Source organism: Pteropus medius, unplaced genomic scaffold (assembly GCF_902729225.1).
Source record: "Pteropus medius unplaced genomic scaffold, Ma_sr-lr_union100, whole genome shotgun sequence".
Classification (NCBI taxonomy): Eukaryota; Metazoa; Chordata; class Mammalia; order Chiroptera; family Pteropodidae; genus Pteropus; species Pteropus medius.
In genome coordinates this window covers 10,498,656-10,518,071 of record NW_024354875.1, presented here as the reverse complement: position 1 = coordinate 10,518,071, position 19,416 = coordinate 10,498,656, and the positions used below count along the sequence as shown (strand labels likewise).

The window sequence follows — 19,416 nt, the reverse complement described above, 5'->3', positions numbered from 1 at the left end:
TGGAATTATATTTCAGCAAAAAGGTCTCTACTCACCATGTAAAAATATAATTACAACTGTTAGTATTTAAACAACACTATTCACACTGGAAAGAATAACTTCTGAGTTTTGTGTCAGAAAACATTTTTCTCAATTCACAAGTCACATCTATAATAACACAATATAATACATTCAAATATTCCAATGTGCTCTTCAAGTAATAGTTAAAAGCTTCTCCTAAGGCTTAAAAAAATGATTGGTTTTATGTAATTGTAAAGATTATTAAGTGAGCTCACTTCTTATGATTCCATAATGACCTGCTGTTCTGAAAGGTAAAGGAAATTTTAATGATCCCACTCACGTGTGACAAATATCTAATGCTTCTTGACTAAAACTCTGGATTTTATTCAATAAAAATGAGTTAAGCAAAAATTCTATGAGTGTTCAGCCAAACTTTTCTGTGGAATCAGTAATGCGTAATTTAAGAATAAGGTTTGAAACTCAATAACAAACTCAAGTAATAACTAGGAAAAAAAAATAGAAGATTAATTACTCTTATGTAAGCATCCTAGAGTAATAAAGCTAAATAACTGAAGTGAATCCAGGCACTACTAAAGTTTAGAGGAAACTCTTTCAATCTCATTACTATCCAACAAATTTTTAGAAGACTGCATATTTAGTGGCAAATTTATGAGGAAGATTTTTACTTAGAAAAGAAGTCATTTGCCCATTTCAATTTCCCTTTACAAGACTAGATGGTGAGCAGGAGAAAGGTATGCTTTATTTCAGAAAATTTCAGAAATAGTCATTATCAGCTCTTCCCAGCGAATGAAACCTAATACTACTAGAAGGATTAACAAGACAGCCTTTTGAATCTATGCTTTATTTTTTGATAACTAAATTGTGAGCCTACTTCTGTGTTTTCTGCAATTTTCCAAACGACTTGACTAAAGTGCAAACTGGTGGGCCTTCATTGCTTTGGCAGGCACAGCAGATAAATTTACTTTATAAGTAAAACAGCTAAGCTGTGGCTTATTCATAATTATGACAACTAACCTAAAAAGCCATGGGAAGTGAATTTAAGTACTCAAGAACAACATAAAAATAAAAGACATTTAAGCAATAAAATACTATTACTTTTGCATTTGAAGTAACAAAAAAGGCATATACAGTCTCATATGTACGAGACTGTATATTTCCAAAAGAAGAGTCAAATGGAAAATAAAGGGTAAATAGAATTTCCGATGGACTTTGCACATTAGAATATCCAGAGAATTCATGGATTACCTCCAAGGAATTGTTCGAGCTTTGGGTTCTTGACTGTTTTGGTGAGGGTGGTTTATTTTTGGCTTAATTTTCATTGTTGTTGTTTGGCTAGAGTTGACTTTTTGACATGGATAGTTCAGAGTTCATGATGTGGGTGTGGCACAGGCAAAAGTTACAAGAAAACTCTAAGTCCCAGTTTTGTCTCAGTCTGAAATCATGGGTTGAAAGAGGTTATAAGATTAAATAAATATTAGCCATCAAAATCATTGTCATGGTATGCCCAATAGAATAATAACCATATGCAGGGTTATTTTATTCAAAGGCAGACTAAACAACTCTTCTACTTAAGTAGATCTTGTCAAAGTCCGAAAGGCCACTCTGGCTTTGGACTTTCAAAAATATCTACTTAGAGAAAATTTTTTTTCATATGGTAGTGTGCTTCTCAAAATTTAATGTGCATACGAATCACCTAACAAAATGCGGAATTTGTTTAGTAGGTTTGGTTGGGGTGGGCCATGGGATTCTGTATTTCCTAATAAGCTCTCAGGCGATATTGTTGCTGTTGGTTCGTGAACCACACTTTGAGTAGCAAGAATCTGGTAGGATTCTGAAAGAATGAGATATAGGATGCAAGTTCTGCTGAACTCCTAGGCATCCGGATATTTTTTTCCAAACCACAGAAGCAGCAGATATTTGGGAACTGCCAAGAAAGAATCCCTCCAATATAGGTTAAGAAAACCTATCAATATCCCCTCAGAAATCTGGAATCTTTCTCCTTCTCCATTTTCATCACTTAGTTTCAGCCTACATTGCTACTCGGTCCACTATAATAGTTTCTAATTTATCTCCCTACCTCCAATCTTTCATTCACTTTTGTACTGTCTTTTTGCCATTCTCCAAATTTCCACCAAATTATTACTCTGAGTATCAGATCTGTTAATCTCATGCCTGCAAAAAAAGTCTGTCACTAGGCTCCCATTACTTAGAGTATAGAGTCTAAATTTCCTAGCATTCCATGCGAGACCCTTTGCCAATGTTCTGTGTTCATTCCAACCTGATTTCCAGTTGTTCCTCTAATATTTTATGTACTCTAGGCTTGTCAATCTATTGCTATTCTCCAAACACTTTATACTCTATAGTTCTTTCTTTCCTATCCTAATATGTATCCATTTTTTTCCTCTGCCATTCTTTTCTCTTCAACTGAAAAGATCAGCATTAAACTCCAGGAAATAAGCAGCTTTTATTTCCCTTTATTAGCTGCCTTCCCTGCCTCTCTCTCCCCATCTCCTACCTGTGTTTACAGGGATCACTTTCTAAAATTATAAGCTATACTCAAGTCCTTGTCTCAGGGATTGCTTCAGGAAGAACCCAAACTAAAACGCTGATGAAGAGGTCAGTGCCTCACATTTCAATCTTTCCCTTAATTTCTTATACATAAAATTCATAATTGATTTCTTCTCTTCATCACTCACTCAGACATTTAATTGAACACGGATATGTCTGAGACTCTGTCCTAGTCAGTGGAGATGAGGAGGAGTAATCATCAGAATCTCATGGTTTATACTCTTCAGGCACTTACAGTCTAATGGAATAGAGAGATCCTGGCTTCAGCAAATAATTGAAGAAGGAAGCCTTGGTCAGCTAGGATTGCTTCTCTCAGATATCGAAATCCCTTCATTCAGGCAGAGCCAACATGGTGAGCATCCAGGCATGCCAGCCTGTCAATAGAGTGTGCTTTGGTGACACCGAACTTTCATCATCTTTTAGTTCCCTCCTTATAAATGGCTCTATATTCATGTGGTTTTGATATTTTTACTTCAGTCAAAGAAAGCCATATCTTTATCAACAGATGTATTATAATACTTTAGTTGATTCTAATATATATAAGAATATAGGTATACATACATATATAAATACATGTACACACATATAAAACAATAAAATTAAAAATTTTCCTTGTTTTTAAGTGAGTTACATAACAGTCAAAATTCTACAACTACATCATTTTACTACTTTATACAAAATGGAAAAAAGGCAACTGACACAGTAAAGTTTAATCTCTAGAGTTTGTTATATAATGTTTATTCTCAGGAATGATAAAACTGAGCACTTATTCCTCATAACACTCAGAATCCCTTAAGGAAACTAAAGGTAAAAGTATATATAATCTTCTAACTCAATAGAATAATGAATGTATTTTTAAAAAGCGAGTCTTCAGTAAATTCCACATTCATTTAATCTTTTTTTGCAATTGTTTAAACTATTGGCAAAGTGCAGTCTTGTTAAATTTCTAAAGAGAGAAACTGATGTATTTATAGTAGACAAATAAAAGTCATGGTTATTTCACTCACACTACACCTATTTGGAAATTGTTATATCTAATATTTTTATTAAAATACAAGTCTATGAAGTTCTTGGATATATTTTGATCCAGCATATACATTATCCTTAGATATAACATATATATTATCTCCTTAGATCATTTATATATTTATATAAGAAGTATCCATTATATTTATCTGGAAAGTCAGTTTCAAGAAACTTAAGGAACTTGTTTAAATCTTATAGCTAGAATATCCTGGAGGCAAATTTTCTGACTTTTAGACCTAAATTTCTGACATAATCACATACAACCTTCTGAAGAGGATACATACAACACTTTGATAACTTTTGTGTTAAACTGGAATTTAAAAGATGACCTTGAAGAAAATTATTTTCAGAGTTTTCTAAAAATTATCAAAACTACTACTTTTCTTTTTGCACATTACAGAGTTTCTCCTTTTTTCTTTCCTCCAATAGAGCCTTGAAAATACTAAGATCCTTTAGAAGAACCCCAAGATTAAGTTTTCTCTCAAATAAAATAGGAGGCTAGAAGTCATGATAGAAATATTTCTCTAGGTTAAAAGATGCCTAGAAGAGAGTAACTTTGAGTGAAGAAACTAGGATTTTCTTCTTCCCTTCCTCTAAGATCTTAGTCATTTTTATTTTTATTGTATAATAAAGCACCTATTTGTACGTGATTTTTCTAGGCACAGTACATAAGACCTGCACAAAATACACCATTGCTTTGTGATTTACAGTTCTAAGAGAAAATTGAGAGAGACACATAATGATCTTAAAATAGTTCAAGTAGTCAAGGATAAGAAATAGTTTATTGTTATTCTTCAAAACAAGTTTCAGGAATTCCACCTTCATCTTTTAGCACAGAATGAGAAGTACATTATGATGATCTCTTGAATATTCTCTTAATTCTTTTACTGATTTAACACTGCATAGTTCTGAGTACAGTTGAAAATACACATGTAACTTTTGACCTCCCTAAAGCTTAACTACCAATAGCCAACTGTTGACCGAAAGCGGAAGGGAAGCTTTTCTGATAACATAAACAGCCATCAACACATACTTTGTAAGTCATATGTATTATATATTATATTCTTACAATATAAGTAAGCTAAAGAAAAAAAAATTATTAACAAAATCATAAGAAAGAAAAATAAATTTTCAGTTTTTATTGTAAAAAATCTGCATGTAAGTGGGCCTGTGTAGTTCAAAGCTTTGTTGTTCAAGGGTCAACTGTACCATCAGCTAGCATCAAGCCACTCTACTACTTGCAGATAGATATACAGATAAACCAGACTGAATCCTTTTCAGATTCTGGTAGTCTAGGATTTAGCAATTGACATGATAAAGATATACACTGAACATGACAGGAAAACTAAGGAGGAGCACCTAACTTATCACAGAGTTCTGGGAAGGTTATCTGGAGAAGGTGTGGCCTGAACTGAGTCTTACAGGATGTTAATTTAGCAAAGAGAAGATCTTGACTTTAAGGTAAAAGTCAGCATAGAGTAATGTGCATCAGAAATTATAGAAACTATTTCTTTGGAACATAAATCATGAGTCAGGGAGTGGTGGGGAAAAATTAGAGAAGGAGATACAGGTGATAAGAGCATTCTACTGAGGAACTTGAACTTGAGCCATTCCAATACAGTAATTTGATTAGAAATTGTTATTCAAAGGACAGTTTGAATAGGACACCATCTTGGATGGCATTATCCCAGTACTACATTTTCTATTTGGCCATTGCATTCCTAATTTGCTTCTATTTTTCTAGACCAATTAATTTTGTGTATAAAAGGTTATATTTATTTACATTAGGGAAATTGGGTAGCAGAAGTATTTTGCTTCAGGTTCTATTTAAATAATCAAAGAAAGATGAATTGACAGACTGAGTTAATATCGCTCATACTCTGGGGTAGAAGAAATACCTCTTTCTCCTTAAATGGATGTGAGCTTTACTATGAGTATTAAGAAATAATACTCCAAGAAAATCTCATAGATTATATATGCTCATAATATATTTTTTCCTAAGTATACCATTAGGCCTATGTGAGACACTCAAATAAATTCAGTAGAAGCAAATTACTTTCTTTTATGATTTTGAAGAACAGCAGCATTATTCCTATACTCTAGAAACAAAAAGGAGTACACCAAATAAATCTCGTATACAGAAAAGGTGATCATTTGTATTCAAAGGAATGTTTTTCTCTGCAAAGAGATTCACTGTAAAAATGCCTGAAATCTAATGTTTAGCTAAAATACTTTAAACTTGATATGACAAGAATGAACAAATATTATATGCCTAACTTTACAAAGAAGTGTTAGTATATGCCTATTCTAGGGTCATGGAATAACCAGAAGAAAACTTTCAGAGGAGACCAAAGAGTATTTTTTCCCTATTGTTTATCATCGCAGTAGTGTATTAATGTTAAGGAATTATTGCTTGAGAGATAGAGCAAAAAGCCCTCTGGAGTTGGCCTATTATTGGAAGAAAGATGCCATTTGACCTAATGAAATCAGAAATTGATTAAATGCAGTTCATCTAAGGGGAAATATAGTCACGGAGTTACTGCTAGGGTCAGGAGGAGATGGGGTGATCTAGTGTTTGAGTGCTGATAGGGTTAGATAGACTTTCAGAGTAGCTGATGCTACAAGATACATGACAATAGACACCCACAGGTCAGAAGGCAAGATCATCCCCTTAGATGGGAAAGAAAAGATTAATCAGAACATTATTTGCTCAGCTTATAACTAAGTCCTCTTATTACATGATTCATGAAGAACTGAATGTTTTGAAGAAACTACAATCTATGAGTCCCAGAAAAGTTGAGGTTGCTGCTAACTATCTTGGGAACACATTTCAGAGCAATCACTGCGGTCACACAGTGCCTCAGCAAAGCCCTGGAACCTTCATGAATAATACTATTTTGACAAAGTAATTCAAATCCCTGATTATCAAATATGTATCTAATTTTTACTGTTTTTTTTTCTTATTATGTTTAAATCTTTCAGCTTTAGCAACATTAATTTTCATTTAAAACTTTTCATTCTTTTTTCACTAACTGTAATACTTGGAAATAAATAATAAAAAAAAAAACCTCCGTTAAGCAGTGGAAAACAATCAAGAAGAGAATTGACATTTATTGTTCCTTAGATATTGTCTATAACTATAGTAAAACAAACTTACCTTTATTTTCACACTTCAGTGCAATAGTTTATTTTTGTCAGGTGGCTATTTTATGAAACTGGTATCAGGATAGAAATATTGATTTTAGGACAAAAAGCCAAATGACTGACCCAAATCAGAAAACCTTGTCTCTTTGACAACACAATAAACCATAATATTCTATACAAATATTATGACTTTTTGTTTCCAGGTAAGAGCTTTTCTGTTTCTTCAGAGCTAGATATAATTTATTTCTACAATTTTAACATTGTCTTTATTTTCTTGGCAGATGGTTTATTCATCTTATTATTTTCATGTTATTATTTTCATCTTATTATTGGCAAGATTAGTCTGTTTTATACAAAATACTTAATAAGAAGAAACTTTAAAATATGTATTTATATGAGTCTCCAGAAGAGGCTTCACAATATGTGTTTAAACCAATTGCTAATTACATATTTATCCAAGAAACTAGTATGACTTTTCCATTTTGAGTAATAATAAACATCTTAGAAATTTTCTTAATTACATAGTTACCAGAGAGGTCACAAGTAAAAAATATATTGGCTTTTGGGGAAAAAAAACAGAAAAACAATGAGTTATCAATGTTTTGTATTTAAAGAGGTCAATGTAATTCATATTCACAAAATTTGATCTTTCTTTAAAGGTTTTCAAATCATGAATAGAAAAAATATATATTCTTTTATTGAATTATGAACATGAGTAATGCCTAATGTATGTGTGTGTGTGTGTGTGTGTGTGTGTGTGTGTACTACAGTGTTTAGTTTGTGAAACTTTCCAAACATACAGAAAACAATAGCATCATGACCATTCATATAGGCACCACTTAGATTCATCAAATGTTGACAATGCCATACTTAATCTGTCATTACACACATTTCTTACAAAAAACATCTGCCTTTGCTGAGGATTCATTTTCCACCCATGTTGCAAAAACTTCCTCCCCAGTCCTCCATTCTCTCTTTTCCCCATTATTTCTCTGGTTTGGAAGCTCTGCAATCCCTGATTGCCACCACAGATTTTTAGGGTTTAGGATCCTCCTAGTCAGAGCCATTCTGAGAATTCTAATTGTTTTAGTGGGGTTGGTGCAAGAGCGGGGGAGGAGGAAAAGAGAAATCAAATGGAAAGTAATGTTATAAGGAAGTTTTAGCTCCTAAGATCTGGGGTGCAACAAAAACAGAATGAACTATTCCCTAGAAGCAACATTCTAAATGATTGCACAAGGTTCAAGTGTGCTTTTGTGGTTTGTACATGGTTTCCTTATGAAAATATGTTGAGATCTGAGCAACCAGTTTACAACTGGATTTTGAGTTTGCTTACGGTCATGGATGGCCAGTATTATCATTATTTAGATTGTTACAAAAATTAACTGCTTTCTCTATTACATTTTTCTTTGAAGGCAAACTTTTAAACAAAAATTACCATTAAAGGTTCATAACACTTTCACTTTATACATTATATAACTATTTCAATCTAATTTTTCCATTTCTATCTTTATTCCTATAACCTTCTTCATACACCCTTATTATATACATTACTAAGCGCCTATGGAATTGGAAAATCCATATCTAAATACTTTTAGGATTTAACCCAGAACACATTCGTTTTTATGATAATTCGATCAAAAGACAGATAAAAGGAAACACATTTCCTTTTAGTTCTCTTGACTTTTGCTTTTATTCTTATAACTCTTTCTCATTTTAGGATGATTATTTATAATACTAAAAATGTTGCCTTTATATAAAAGTAATCGGAGGTCTCCACTCACGGATTTTATAGTTTAGGAATTGATTAACATGAGATATATTACTCCTAAAGCATAACCTAAATACAAAAATAATTTTAAAAAACCGAAAGCACAGATGAGTGGAGTCAAGAATTTTTGTAGTGCACTTTCAGGTGTATCTGTTAATGAAAAACAATGAATACATGAATGAATAATTAAACTAAAGCTATGTCTAAAGGAATAGTGAAATGGCTAGAAGCTGGGTCTTTTCCATCAACTGGAACTTCTTAATGACATGTTCTCCTGGGTATAAAAGAATCAAGAGTATCTCTTGGCTCCCTTCTACTATTTTCTGGTGTGCTGCTCCAAAGAATGCCCTGGCTGCCATTTTCACCTGGGTAGTCGCCAGGGGAAAGACCAGCTGCTCATATTTGCAGCTATGGCTCCCTTATCCGATCTTGGCTCCTTTCCCCTATCTTCTCTACACTCAGGGAGAGGATGTCAAGTATATACGTCCTGCTCCCGTCTTCCATCAGACACCACCCTTGGCTCATACCCTATTTTGATGCCATCTGCTTGGGGACATAGAGGATAATAATAAGAGCTTTTACTTATTGAGTGCCTGCTGTGAGCTAAGTATTTACATATCTAATTTCAAATTCTCACATGATCCTGCAAGGACAGTATTAAACCCATTTTTATAGATCTAGAAAATGAAGTTCAGAAAAGTTATGAAACCCCTCCAAGGTTATCTGATGTAGGCTCATACTTCAGACTTCCTCTTTGCCATCAGTGGAAGATACTTCTCTTTCCCTGGAAAAATATGTTAGCATTTTCTTTGATTGACTCTCTACTTTCCATAACAGCCGTCCCTGGAGAGCTGCTCTCCACTCTCATCCCATGCTGGTGTCCTGAACTTCCCACAGTGACTTGGCCCTTACACTGAATTTTCTGGCTTCTTGTCTATTCGATTCAACTGATATCTTAAAATATCTGATTAGTACTTAATAGTGTTGGCAGGTTAGAATCATATTTTAAAAAGAAAAGTATATTTAAGCATTAACTTCCTGAATTTACTCACTGAAAGTACATTTCCCCCCTCATGTTATACAGAAAAACTGGACAATGAAATGACCACCTGTTAGCTGCTAATGATGTTCACATGCTTTTAAAAAAGTAATTCTGGCTTTATCTGTCTACAATCTTGGCGACAAAACTCGTGGGAACATCAAGGGCACAGGAAGCCAAAGGCAGCAAACTGACAATAAAGTTTGTGCTTAGACTACTAATAAGGAAGGAGATACTGTGAATCTCTAATTCTACATAATTATTTAATCTCAAGAGGGTAACATAAACTGAATGCATGTTTTAAAAACCTAAGTTTGGGTGTTCAAATCTAGCACTGAGATCAGAGGAGTTTCACACAGCATATTTCCTACTTGAAAAAAAAAATTTTAAAAAACATCATTGTAAAATGTGCCAATCACTATTTCAAATGCATAGTCTAATTTGATACTGTGTGGGTGGATAAATCATTATGTCTCTCAAATGAAAATGAATATATCTATTACTTTGAATTAAGTTTATTCAGAATTTATACTCCAACTCAGAATTTACACTGAGTAAACTTAATTCAAAGTAATAGGTGGATATTAACTTACTCTACATTGCAAAAAATATACTAGCCTTAACAAAGACTTACAACTATAAATATCCACTAAAACACAGAAAAGACGAGTTTTCTAAAATTAAGGCTAGCATTAAAGATTGAATAACCCTTTTGTTTTAATAGTGAAATCAAAGCCCAAAGAAAATATTTGGTTTTAATTATTTTGCTAATATGTTTTTCGGTCCCTGTGTAAGTTTACTGATTTCTATGGATCCCATTTTAATATAGTATTTCCTTCCAAGTCCAAGGTTGATAAACTAACTTTACCTTTTATTTGTTCTCTTCATAGTGTAATAGTTAAAAGCACAGCCTCTAACATCAGATTGCTTGACTTTGAAACTTGTCTCCATAACCTGTGTTTATATAAGTTGCCTTAATTCTCTGTGCTTCATCTACAAAACAGGATTAAAATAGTATCTACCTCATTGGGTTAGCGGGATAATTAAGTAAGTTGGTATAAGACAATCTCTTAGAAAAATGTTTAGTAAACATTAAATGCTCAATATTTACTATCTATCATTATTTTTTAACTACAAAGGAAATGGTGAATATGAGGTCATTATACATTTAGGTACATTTTGAAATGAAGAGTCAGTCATATGTGTCTTTTTCCTTGTCTTTAGACAAGATTGACCTTAAGCTCCAAATAAACAAGTAATTGTCTTTCTCAATTAAAAATAAATTCTAAAGAGGAGTAGTTGGTATTCCCTCTGTAGCAATTTTTTCCCCAGTATCATCCTAAAATATTTCACATGACTATTGAACAAAAAATCCATTTGCCTCAATGTATCTTAAACACACTTTCACAAACTTCTATTTTTTCCAGAGTTCCAGGCTTTAGAGGTGTATCAAGGTCTCCTCCAAAACAGCAATTAAATATGAGATTCCAGATCTACTGATCATTGTTCATATATCCTTTATATCTACTACAAAATTGTTACATAGTTAACATTAATGATATATTCATAATTAAATTCTAATTCTAAAATCTTACCTTATGTCTGATCCTATACTAAGTAAAAGTGGACAATGACCAGGAGTTAAAAGAAAATGTTCAAATGAGACAATTCTTAATAGTACCATCATGTGGTAAAATCTTTTCAAATGACATTTCTACCTCTCCACAGCATCTTTGCAAAGCACCATGTAGTTCTAGACATTAATACTAATCATTTTAAACTCCAATTTAACACAACTAAATATGCAGATATTCTGTTAGCAGGCCTTCTCTACTTACGGAATTCTCTCTAAATTAAAAAAGCTAATGTAACTACACTGCACTTTTGGCAAAGAAAAATAGCAGAAAAATGACGATTCCGAAAGTTGAGGTAGTTAGATAGATAATCCAGTAAAGGTACTATAACTTTTGAGACTAGGAAATTGGTTAACTCGGATTCCAAAGATATCTACTTCTTCTTTCAGGAGGTTGAGGCTCAAACTAACTCTATGAGATAAGTGTGACACCTTTTAATATCACTCTTTTGTTGAGGAAGGAACAGGATGGGAAAGGTTAAGAGATATACTCAAGATGATGATAGCAGTGGTAAGACTGGTCCTTTTTATTCCAAATTCATTTCATATTAGAATTAGATGTGACTTTAGAGAACATCTAATTCATACCCCATATTTCTAAATCTTTCTGGTGGTCTGAAAGTGTGGAAAGTAGCATAGCCTGGTAGTTTAAGTTGGGCCAAATGTGATGGTCTCTCATACATCTTTTAATGTGTGGAAATCAAATAGTCAGCACACCAAGGTCTAGAGACGCTTGACATTCCCCACTATCAAAATCAGTCACTAATCTGAACACCATGGTTATTACTCAGAGACTCAGAAGTTTGGAGTAAGAGGAGACCATAACCTTGGGACAATTATTTTCTCAAAATGCATTACCGACAATGAAGCAAGCAAAGCATCCAGATTACTCTCCAGTGCATGAATCCCTGGCCAAAAAATGGCTATGGATCTTCCATGAGTACTATGAGTTTGGCTCAAATCTCATTTCAATGCATTTATATGTCATAAGCACTGCATTTGGACAGAGTTAAAATGAGCAAGTCAAAAAAAAAATACTTACTTAAAGATTTTCTATGCTCTGGTTTCTGTTCTTTTATATCACTGTCATAGTGACTTAGTAACTCAGTACTGGAGGATCTCTGGATTTTGAATAATTCCAGGTTTCTGGGTAGACTACTTGGATTCTTTGGCTGGAAATAACAGACAATTAGCTTGATAATTTTACAAAGAAGAAAGAATTTAAAAAATAGTTTGGAGATCTGTTTTGATGTTAGATTTAAAAGGAATTTTAAAATAATTATTTTTGGGATGGGGCTTCTATGCTAAGCTTAATATTCAAATTTAATTATAGTTTTATATTTCTATCTATCTATCTATCTATCTATCTATCTATCTATCTATCATCTATCTATCTATCATCTATCATCTATGGTGCTTACTATATGTTTTATATTAATCCAAGAACTCCACATGCATTAATTCAATTAATCATCACAGTAATCCTATGAAGTAGGTATTATTGTTATTATCCTTACTTTCCAGACAAGAAAACTGAAGCCAAAAGAGATAAGTAATTTGCCTAAGGCCACACAGCTAGTAAATGATAGAACCAATATTCAAACTCAGGCAATTTGACTCCAGAATGCACTCTTAATAACAATAAACTCAATGCATGTGTGTGGAGGGGAACAGGGAAGGAGTACTGGCATTCACACATTCCTGGAAAAGAGTATATATTGAAGATGGGGAAAAGTAAATTTGTTATTTTGTTTTTTAAAGTTGTAGTCCCAAAATGATATAATGGAGGACTCAAATTAAATAGCAATAAAATCACACAGAAAATGTATTTTCCTATTGTATACTTTATTAAAAGCTCTCAAAAATATTTTTTCCTCAAGATTTTGCAAATATTAATGTCCTAAAATTAGATGTTTGGTCTAGAATTAGAATCACTATAAAATGAGTACTTTTAAATCATTGACTCTTTTTAAAACATACTCTGAATGTGTGATTTAGGTAATTTCATGAAGTTCTAGATATGTAATTTTCACGAGAAGAACAATCTAGCTTAGCTGGAAAAACAATGAAAATCAGTACAAAGGATTATTATTTCCTGGTATTGTAACAGTGAGTATAGGCTTAAATATGCATCAATATTTATTTTCAAGAATATGTATTACAGACTTCATAAAATGAAAATGTGGAAATTCGGTAGTTATTAAGTGCTTGTGTGATTTTTACAGCCTCTAGTAAATGAATGTCCATGTTATTTCATAAAAAAAAATAAAATAAAATGAATGCACTGTGTTTTTAAAAGAGAGAAATCAAATGACATTTTGTTCCACAATTCCTGTCTGCTGAAATGTTTTTAGTGGACTCTGTTTAAGCTTAAAATAACTTAATATTTCTCAGTCCATAGAATCCATTTAAATGTGTGTTATATGCCTAAACAATAAGATTTAAATGACTACATTTTAATTAATAAAGGTAACAGCCAAAACAAATACATACCAATCTGTCAATTGCATTTTTGATAGCGTGGAACCAATCCAATATGATGAAGTCAATATCTGACTGTAGAAGGAACTCATTTCCTGATGCTGTTGTGATCTAAAAAAAATAAATAAATAAATAACAGGTAAGCAACCCAAATAAAATAGATCCTTCTTACATTTAAAAAAATATATATCCTTTGAAAAAACACACTTTATATATCCTTTAAAAAAACACACTTCAATACACTGAAATATTTTCTCGTATTCCAGTAATTGTCTTTCTGGGAACTGAGAGACTAGGACTAGGATCATTTTGAACTGCTCACTATAAACTGTTTTTTCATTTCATAACTAATACATTATTGTTTTAATAATAGAATGATTAACTCAAAGTAGTACTAAAGCCGAATTACTCCAGCTCAAGGAGAAGCAAGCCAGGAAGTTCAGAATAATGCAGACAGTATCCACTTAAGTCAGAACCTCAGAAAAATGCACTCGGGTGTGTCAGAATTTATTCTGCACTTTTGGCTCTTTCCTGTTTGTCTTTTTCAAATCTAATAGTATCTCTATATTTGATTTCCTTTTATGGAGGGCTCTAAAACAGATTATTTACCAAAGAGGCTAATGCAGACTTTTCTAAAACGTCATTCAAATGAATAACATTTGGGTATTTCTACTTTCCTATCATAAGGATCTATAGGAAAGTAATAAAGTACCAGTTTCCCCATAAAGGGGATATATTAGTATGGAAGTTTATTTACATATTTGAACATCTCATGGAGAGTATTTATCAAACGAACATTCCAGACTTTCAGAGCTATTAAGTAGTTGGCAATATTTAGCATGTAACTATACATTTTTTTCATTGCAGTGAATCTATTTTTCCCCAGAATTGTGACAGGGGTGCAAGCCTATAGATACAGAGCAATGTTCTTAATTTCACACATAAAGGGCCACTTAGAGAAGAATTTGATTAGAATGGGTGTGGACATGCTTTTTGCATTAGGCCATCGCTCTGAACTGTGAAGATTTCCCCTTTATATTATTGACTTTTTGTTTCAACAGGAAGATGAACATTTCCTGACTGCTGTCACAGATCAACCATGGCTTCAGAGGTTTAGAGGACTGACATTTCAATGTACTCAATCAGAAGCTAGTCACCTCTTCTCAGCCTTACTTGCTCTAAATAGGAGGTGAACACTGAAATGTGGCACAGGTTCAGGGAATCACAAATCATGCTTCAGATGTCTCCATAATTCTACCATTAAAGTGACAATTATTACCCAGAATAGCTCACTCTGAAGGTTTCAATAATTCTTATGGCAACATTTAATAACAATGATTTTGGAGTTTTAAAGAAATCTTTGATTATACATACACATAAATATTCATTTGTCATTTATATTTGGAAAAACTACATAGAGATACAACATCACTCAGTACTGCAATGCAACCATTCTTGAGTGAGATGAATTCCAACTTTTCACAGATGTAAAGAGAGGAACTATCCAAAGTATATGCAATTATGAGAAGTAAAAGATTAGAAAATAAGAGAAAATTAATTATCCACACTAGAATTTGACAGATTACCAGGGTCAATCACTCTGTTCTTTTTTTTTTTTTTTTCACTCTGTTCTTAAGTAAAATTGTATGTAAAATTTGAGATGGCTCAAAATAGCCTCCAAATAGTCTTCTGTTTTATGTTTCCAGTAAAAGACAGTTAAGCTGATGTTTGCCTAATTATCTGAAAATGCTTGCAATGTTCTTTACTTACATAAAGTTCCAAATATTTACTTTATAAAGTGTTGCCACAGAAATAGTAATATCTAAAAATATAAGGTCACTTCTAACTAACCCAAGAAAACTAGTAACGTCCTTGACCTCTACCTTCATCCTATCTAAATGTAAATATTTTGATTATGAATGTATTATATAACGTCACAATTTGTTAACATACACAAAGAAAAATGAATTAGCCCCAATACAATCTACAGTCTATTTCCTTGCCATTATAAATAAACCATTATTAAAATTATGAAAAAGGAACATTTTCAAAGTACAAGAAACACACATAATTAGATTTACGGTATTCTGAGGGTTTAAGAAAGAGCTAGCATAGTTCTTTTCTCAGTCTAGTAAGTTCAAACAGTGATAAAATATAAGTACTTCAGCAGTGCATTTGCATTTTTGGTGCATGCTATGCAAAGATGATCTTTTACTGCGCACCAATCAAAAGCAAAGTGTATTTTAAAAGTTTATTTGTCCAAATAAATACTGCATTAATCGTACGTAATCAGTGATTTATAAATTCATTTTGAGAAACTGGATCAGAGAACTATATGAATGCAATTCATTCAAAACACACTATCAGAGAGATACAGTTCACATCCTTCCCTCTGTCTTCCCACTAATCTTTTGAGTTACTAGGCAGTCTGGAGAAGTCTGCTACTGCTCTCTACAGTTTAAATGCATCTACTTCTTAATTACAGTCGGTAATTGACTTTGTTCTGCTCCATTCCAGTCACTCACAGGAAAGCAGTTTCAAAGCCTTTGACTGGTAAAGCCCATTTAATTCAGGTTTTCTATCCCCTTTTTTGCATTACCTCTTTAGGTTTTCTGATAAATGGTTTTCTGAATCATATTTACACTTTGAACAATCGAATTTTCAACACCCTTGGGGGAAAAAAAGACATCAGTAAAGAACGTTTACTCTAAATCTTTTGATTGAACAACTCCTGATGACAATCTAAAGTGATGTAGAACTAATAACAAACATAAAAGATTTGATATTAAGCTATACTAATGTATTCTTTCTATATTATGTTCTGCTTAAGTGACAGATGCTAGGGTTAAGTGGATAAAGAAAAAACTGATAGAAAATATGATGAGTTTAGGTAAGATCTGCTGGCCTCCATTTTGCTTTTGAGCCTCCTTTTAGACAAATGTCTCTTGAAATCCCTTTTCTCCACCATGTCTTGTTTGAAAGGGATCTACCTTGGCACCAAAGCAGTCTTAATGAAATGTACTAGTGCTCTCAATAGAAGATATCCTCATTTACCTGTCTAGGGAAATTTGCCCCAAACATTTTCATAGTAAAATAAGGATCCATTTAAATTCTTGCTGGTAACAAATGTATGCCTGGAAAATTATATACGCATATCCACTGGGAAAATACAGAACAGACACATTCCTTAAATCTTTTTGCTATTAATTCAACAATAGCCTTCCCTTGGGCTAAGAACCTTGGTCTTGTCCTTGTTATAGTTCCTCTGAAGATGGAGGCACGTATATCAAACTCCAAACTCCACTGATAACAGATGAGAAGAAATTTGTTTTTTAGGTGTTATTTAACAAACATAGTATTATTTTAAACTTTTAAACTAATTTAAAACATTTTAAATGAGTTTTAATAGGTAGCATTTATGTTTATTTAAGTATTGACCTTTTCAATATATTGTCAATAAAATATCACCTTTGTCAATGTGGATTCTGGCAGTTAGTTTTTCCCATGTTAGATTTTAAATTAAATGAGAAATTAATATGTAGAATGGCATCTATACTATTAAAATTTTCCATAATTTGGTTTTCTAGAATAGAAGCAAAAAGTTTTAAAACTTCAATTTTTTCTGATTGTAATTTATTGTGGAGAATTAGGAAAAAATAAAGAATGAGAAAGCAAATTAAATCTAGTCATAGCTTCACAAACACTGTGGAAGACATTTTAGTTACTCTTTCATAAATAATAGCAAAATAAATCTTTCATAAATAATAGTAAAATAAATCTGATAATGATCATTGGACAACTTTATGCTATAGATAGATATCTCATCAGTAAAATATATTTAGTGGTTAAATATTATTGGCTACTTCTGTTTCAGTTGACCTCAAATGTATACTGAGAGACTATCAAAGACACAAGAGATAATGAGTGACATGTGTTCCTTCTTTTATAGCAGCACTCTTACTATTGTAGGATCAATCTCACAAATAATTCTTTGTTCAGGAAAATAAGAGGATGTGTTTCTGACCAAACATCACCCAGATCATCAACAAGAACTAATTAAACATCCATTAAGTGCAAGGCGCATAGAAGTTAGGGATACACAACCCCCACTCCCAAGAGCTCACAATCGGTTTGGATAAATAGGACATATGCATATAAAGATAAATAACAATAGAAAATGGCTTATACTAAGTCCCAATGTGAATGGCACAGACAATATTCATGTCAAGATTTCAGAAGTGGGAGTAATTACAGCAGACACATTTACATCATGGAATTATGCATAAACTGTTGGTCATGATAGGTTATTTGTTAAAGGTTGATTGTATTAGAACTTTAGTATATTAAGGATATGAATACAACCACTTGGTATGCAAAGTGATATCAGCTTTAATGATCTCAAAGCACATAATAAACATTCTTCAAGTGCAGCTTCCCTCCACTATCATAAAGTAATTTTACAAACGAAGAAAATGAAGCAAATGAAGAAAATGAGAATGCCATTCTATCAAATTGGCTCATTTTAAATGATAGAATTAAGAGATTACAAAGATCCTGATTTCTAGTTCACTAGTCCTTAGCAAACAGTTGTGTACAGTCAAAGACTCTGTGCATGTGGGGAAAGGACCATGATGATTCTGGTTTTGGTTGTGAAATTCAAAATATAAACCTTAGACAAAAGTTGCATATCTTTACTGTTATGCTAAAAATACCACACTTTTAAAAGATCACCAACATCCTTACTCAGATTTTTTTTCCTTTTTTCCTCAAAAATAATCAGTATGCTGCTATGAAAAAATATATCTAAAACAGAATTGAGGCATTCAAAAAACTCCTTTAGAGACTAAATGACAAAAACAATCCCAAGTTTGAACTAAATATTTTTCACATTTCACTTAGGATCAATCTTTGACTATGAACCTAAAGAAAATTTATTCCACATTAATGAAGCTGAAATGATACATAGAAAATGTGTAAAAAAATATATCAGATATCCAAAGAGCCATAAAAAAAGTTAAATGATGTAGCTACAGTCATCATACAGGTAAGTAGATTACCCATTTAAGAGGAAGGGAATGTAATTACTATTATTTTTGGAGATACTTTAGACTTCATAATGAAGTCATTATTTTGAATTAAGTATATATAAAAAGTTATGTCAAAACATACTAAATTCATTTAAAGTGAATGTAAATTATCGTTGATATTAATTTTGACCTTATCTTTATTGAATTCTAACAGCAAAAATTATAGATACATATTTCGGCTCTATCAATGTGATATATAAAGACCTAACATTGAAGCAATAATGATTTAAAAATAAAAACTCTGAGATTCACATTTTTCTCACCATACATCACACTCTTATTTGATATAGCTGATCAAATGAAAGTTGTCATAGTTATACTAATAGTTAAAATACTTGGTCTCAAAGGTGTTTATGACCACCAAAGAAATTCCATTATCAAACTGCATGTCTGTCTCAAATTACAGTGGGGTCTGAGTAACTCTTAACATTTTTCTTAACATGTCGAGTAAAGTTAACATAAAACTAAGGGTAAAATATCAGTTAGAAGTAAAAGGTCTTCAATTTGTCTTTCTAAAAATATTACTTGTTAAAACATTTTGTGAGAAAGTATCTGCCTTGTGTTCCCAATGTTGCTAGATGTTAAGTAAATATATGCTGATTATAAAAAAAAAAAGTTGCTTTGGCAACTCTCTTATTAAAATGCATTT

At 32.3% G+C, this 19,416-nt stretch overlaps 1 protein-coding gene across 1 annotated transcript in view; it reads right to left on the bottom strand.

Annotated features, from left to right (window-relative positions):
* The window catches only part of ARHGAP15 (Rho GTPase activating protein 15), a 588,346-nt gene that overhangs the window by 277,940 nt on the left and 290,990 nt on the right, over positions 1-19,416 (bottom strand). The window contains exons 7-8 of the mRNA XM_039855498.1: positions 13,693-13,791; positions 12,242-12,371 (exon numbers count right to left, since the gene is read on the bottom strand). Coding sequence (XP_039711432.1) covers positions 12,242-12,371; positions 13,693-13,791 — 229 coding nt within the window. The remainder of the gene's footprint in view (positions 1-12,241; positions 12,372-13,692; positions 13,792-19,416) is intronic.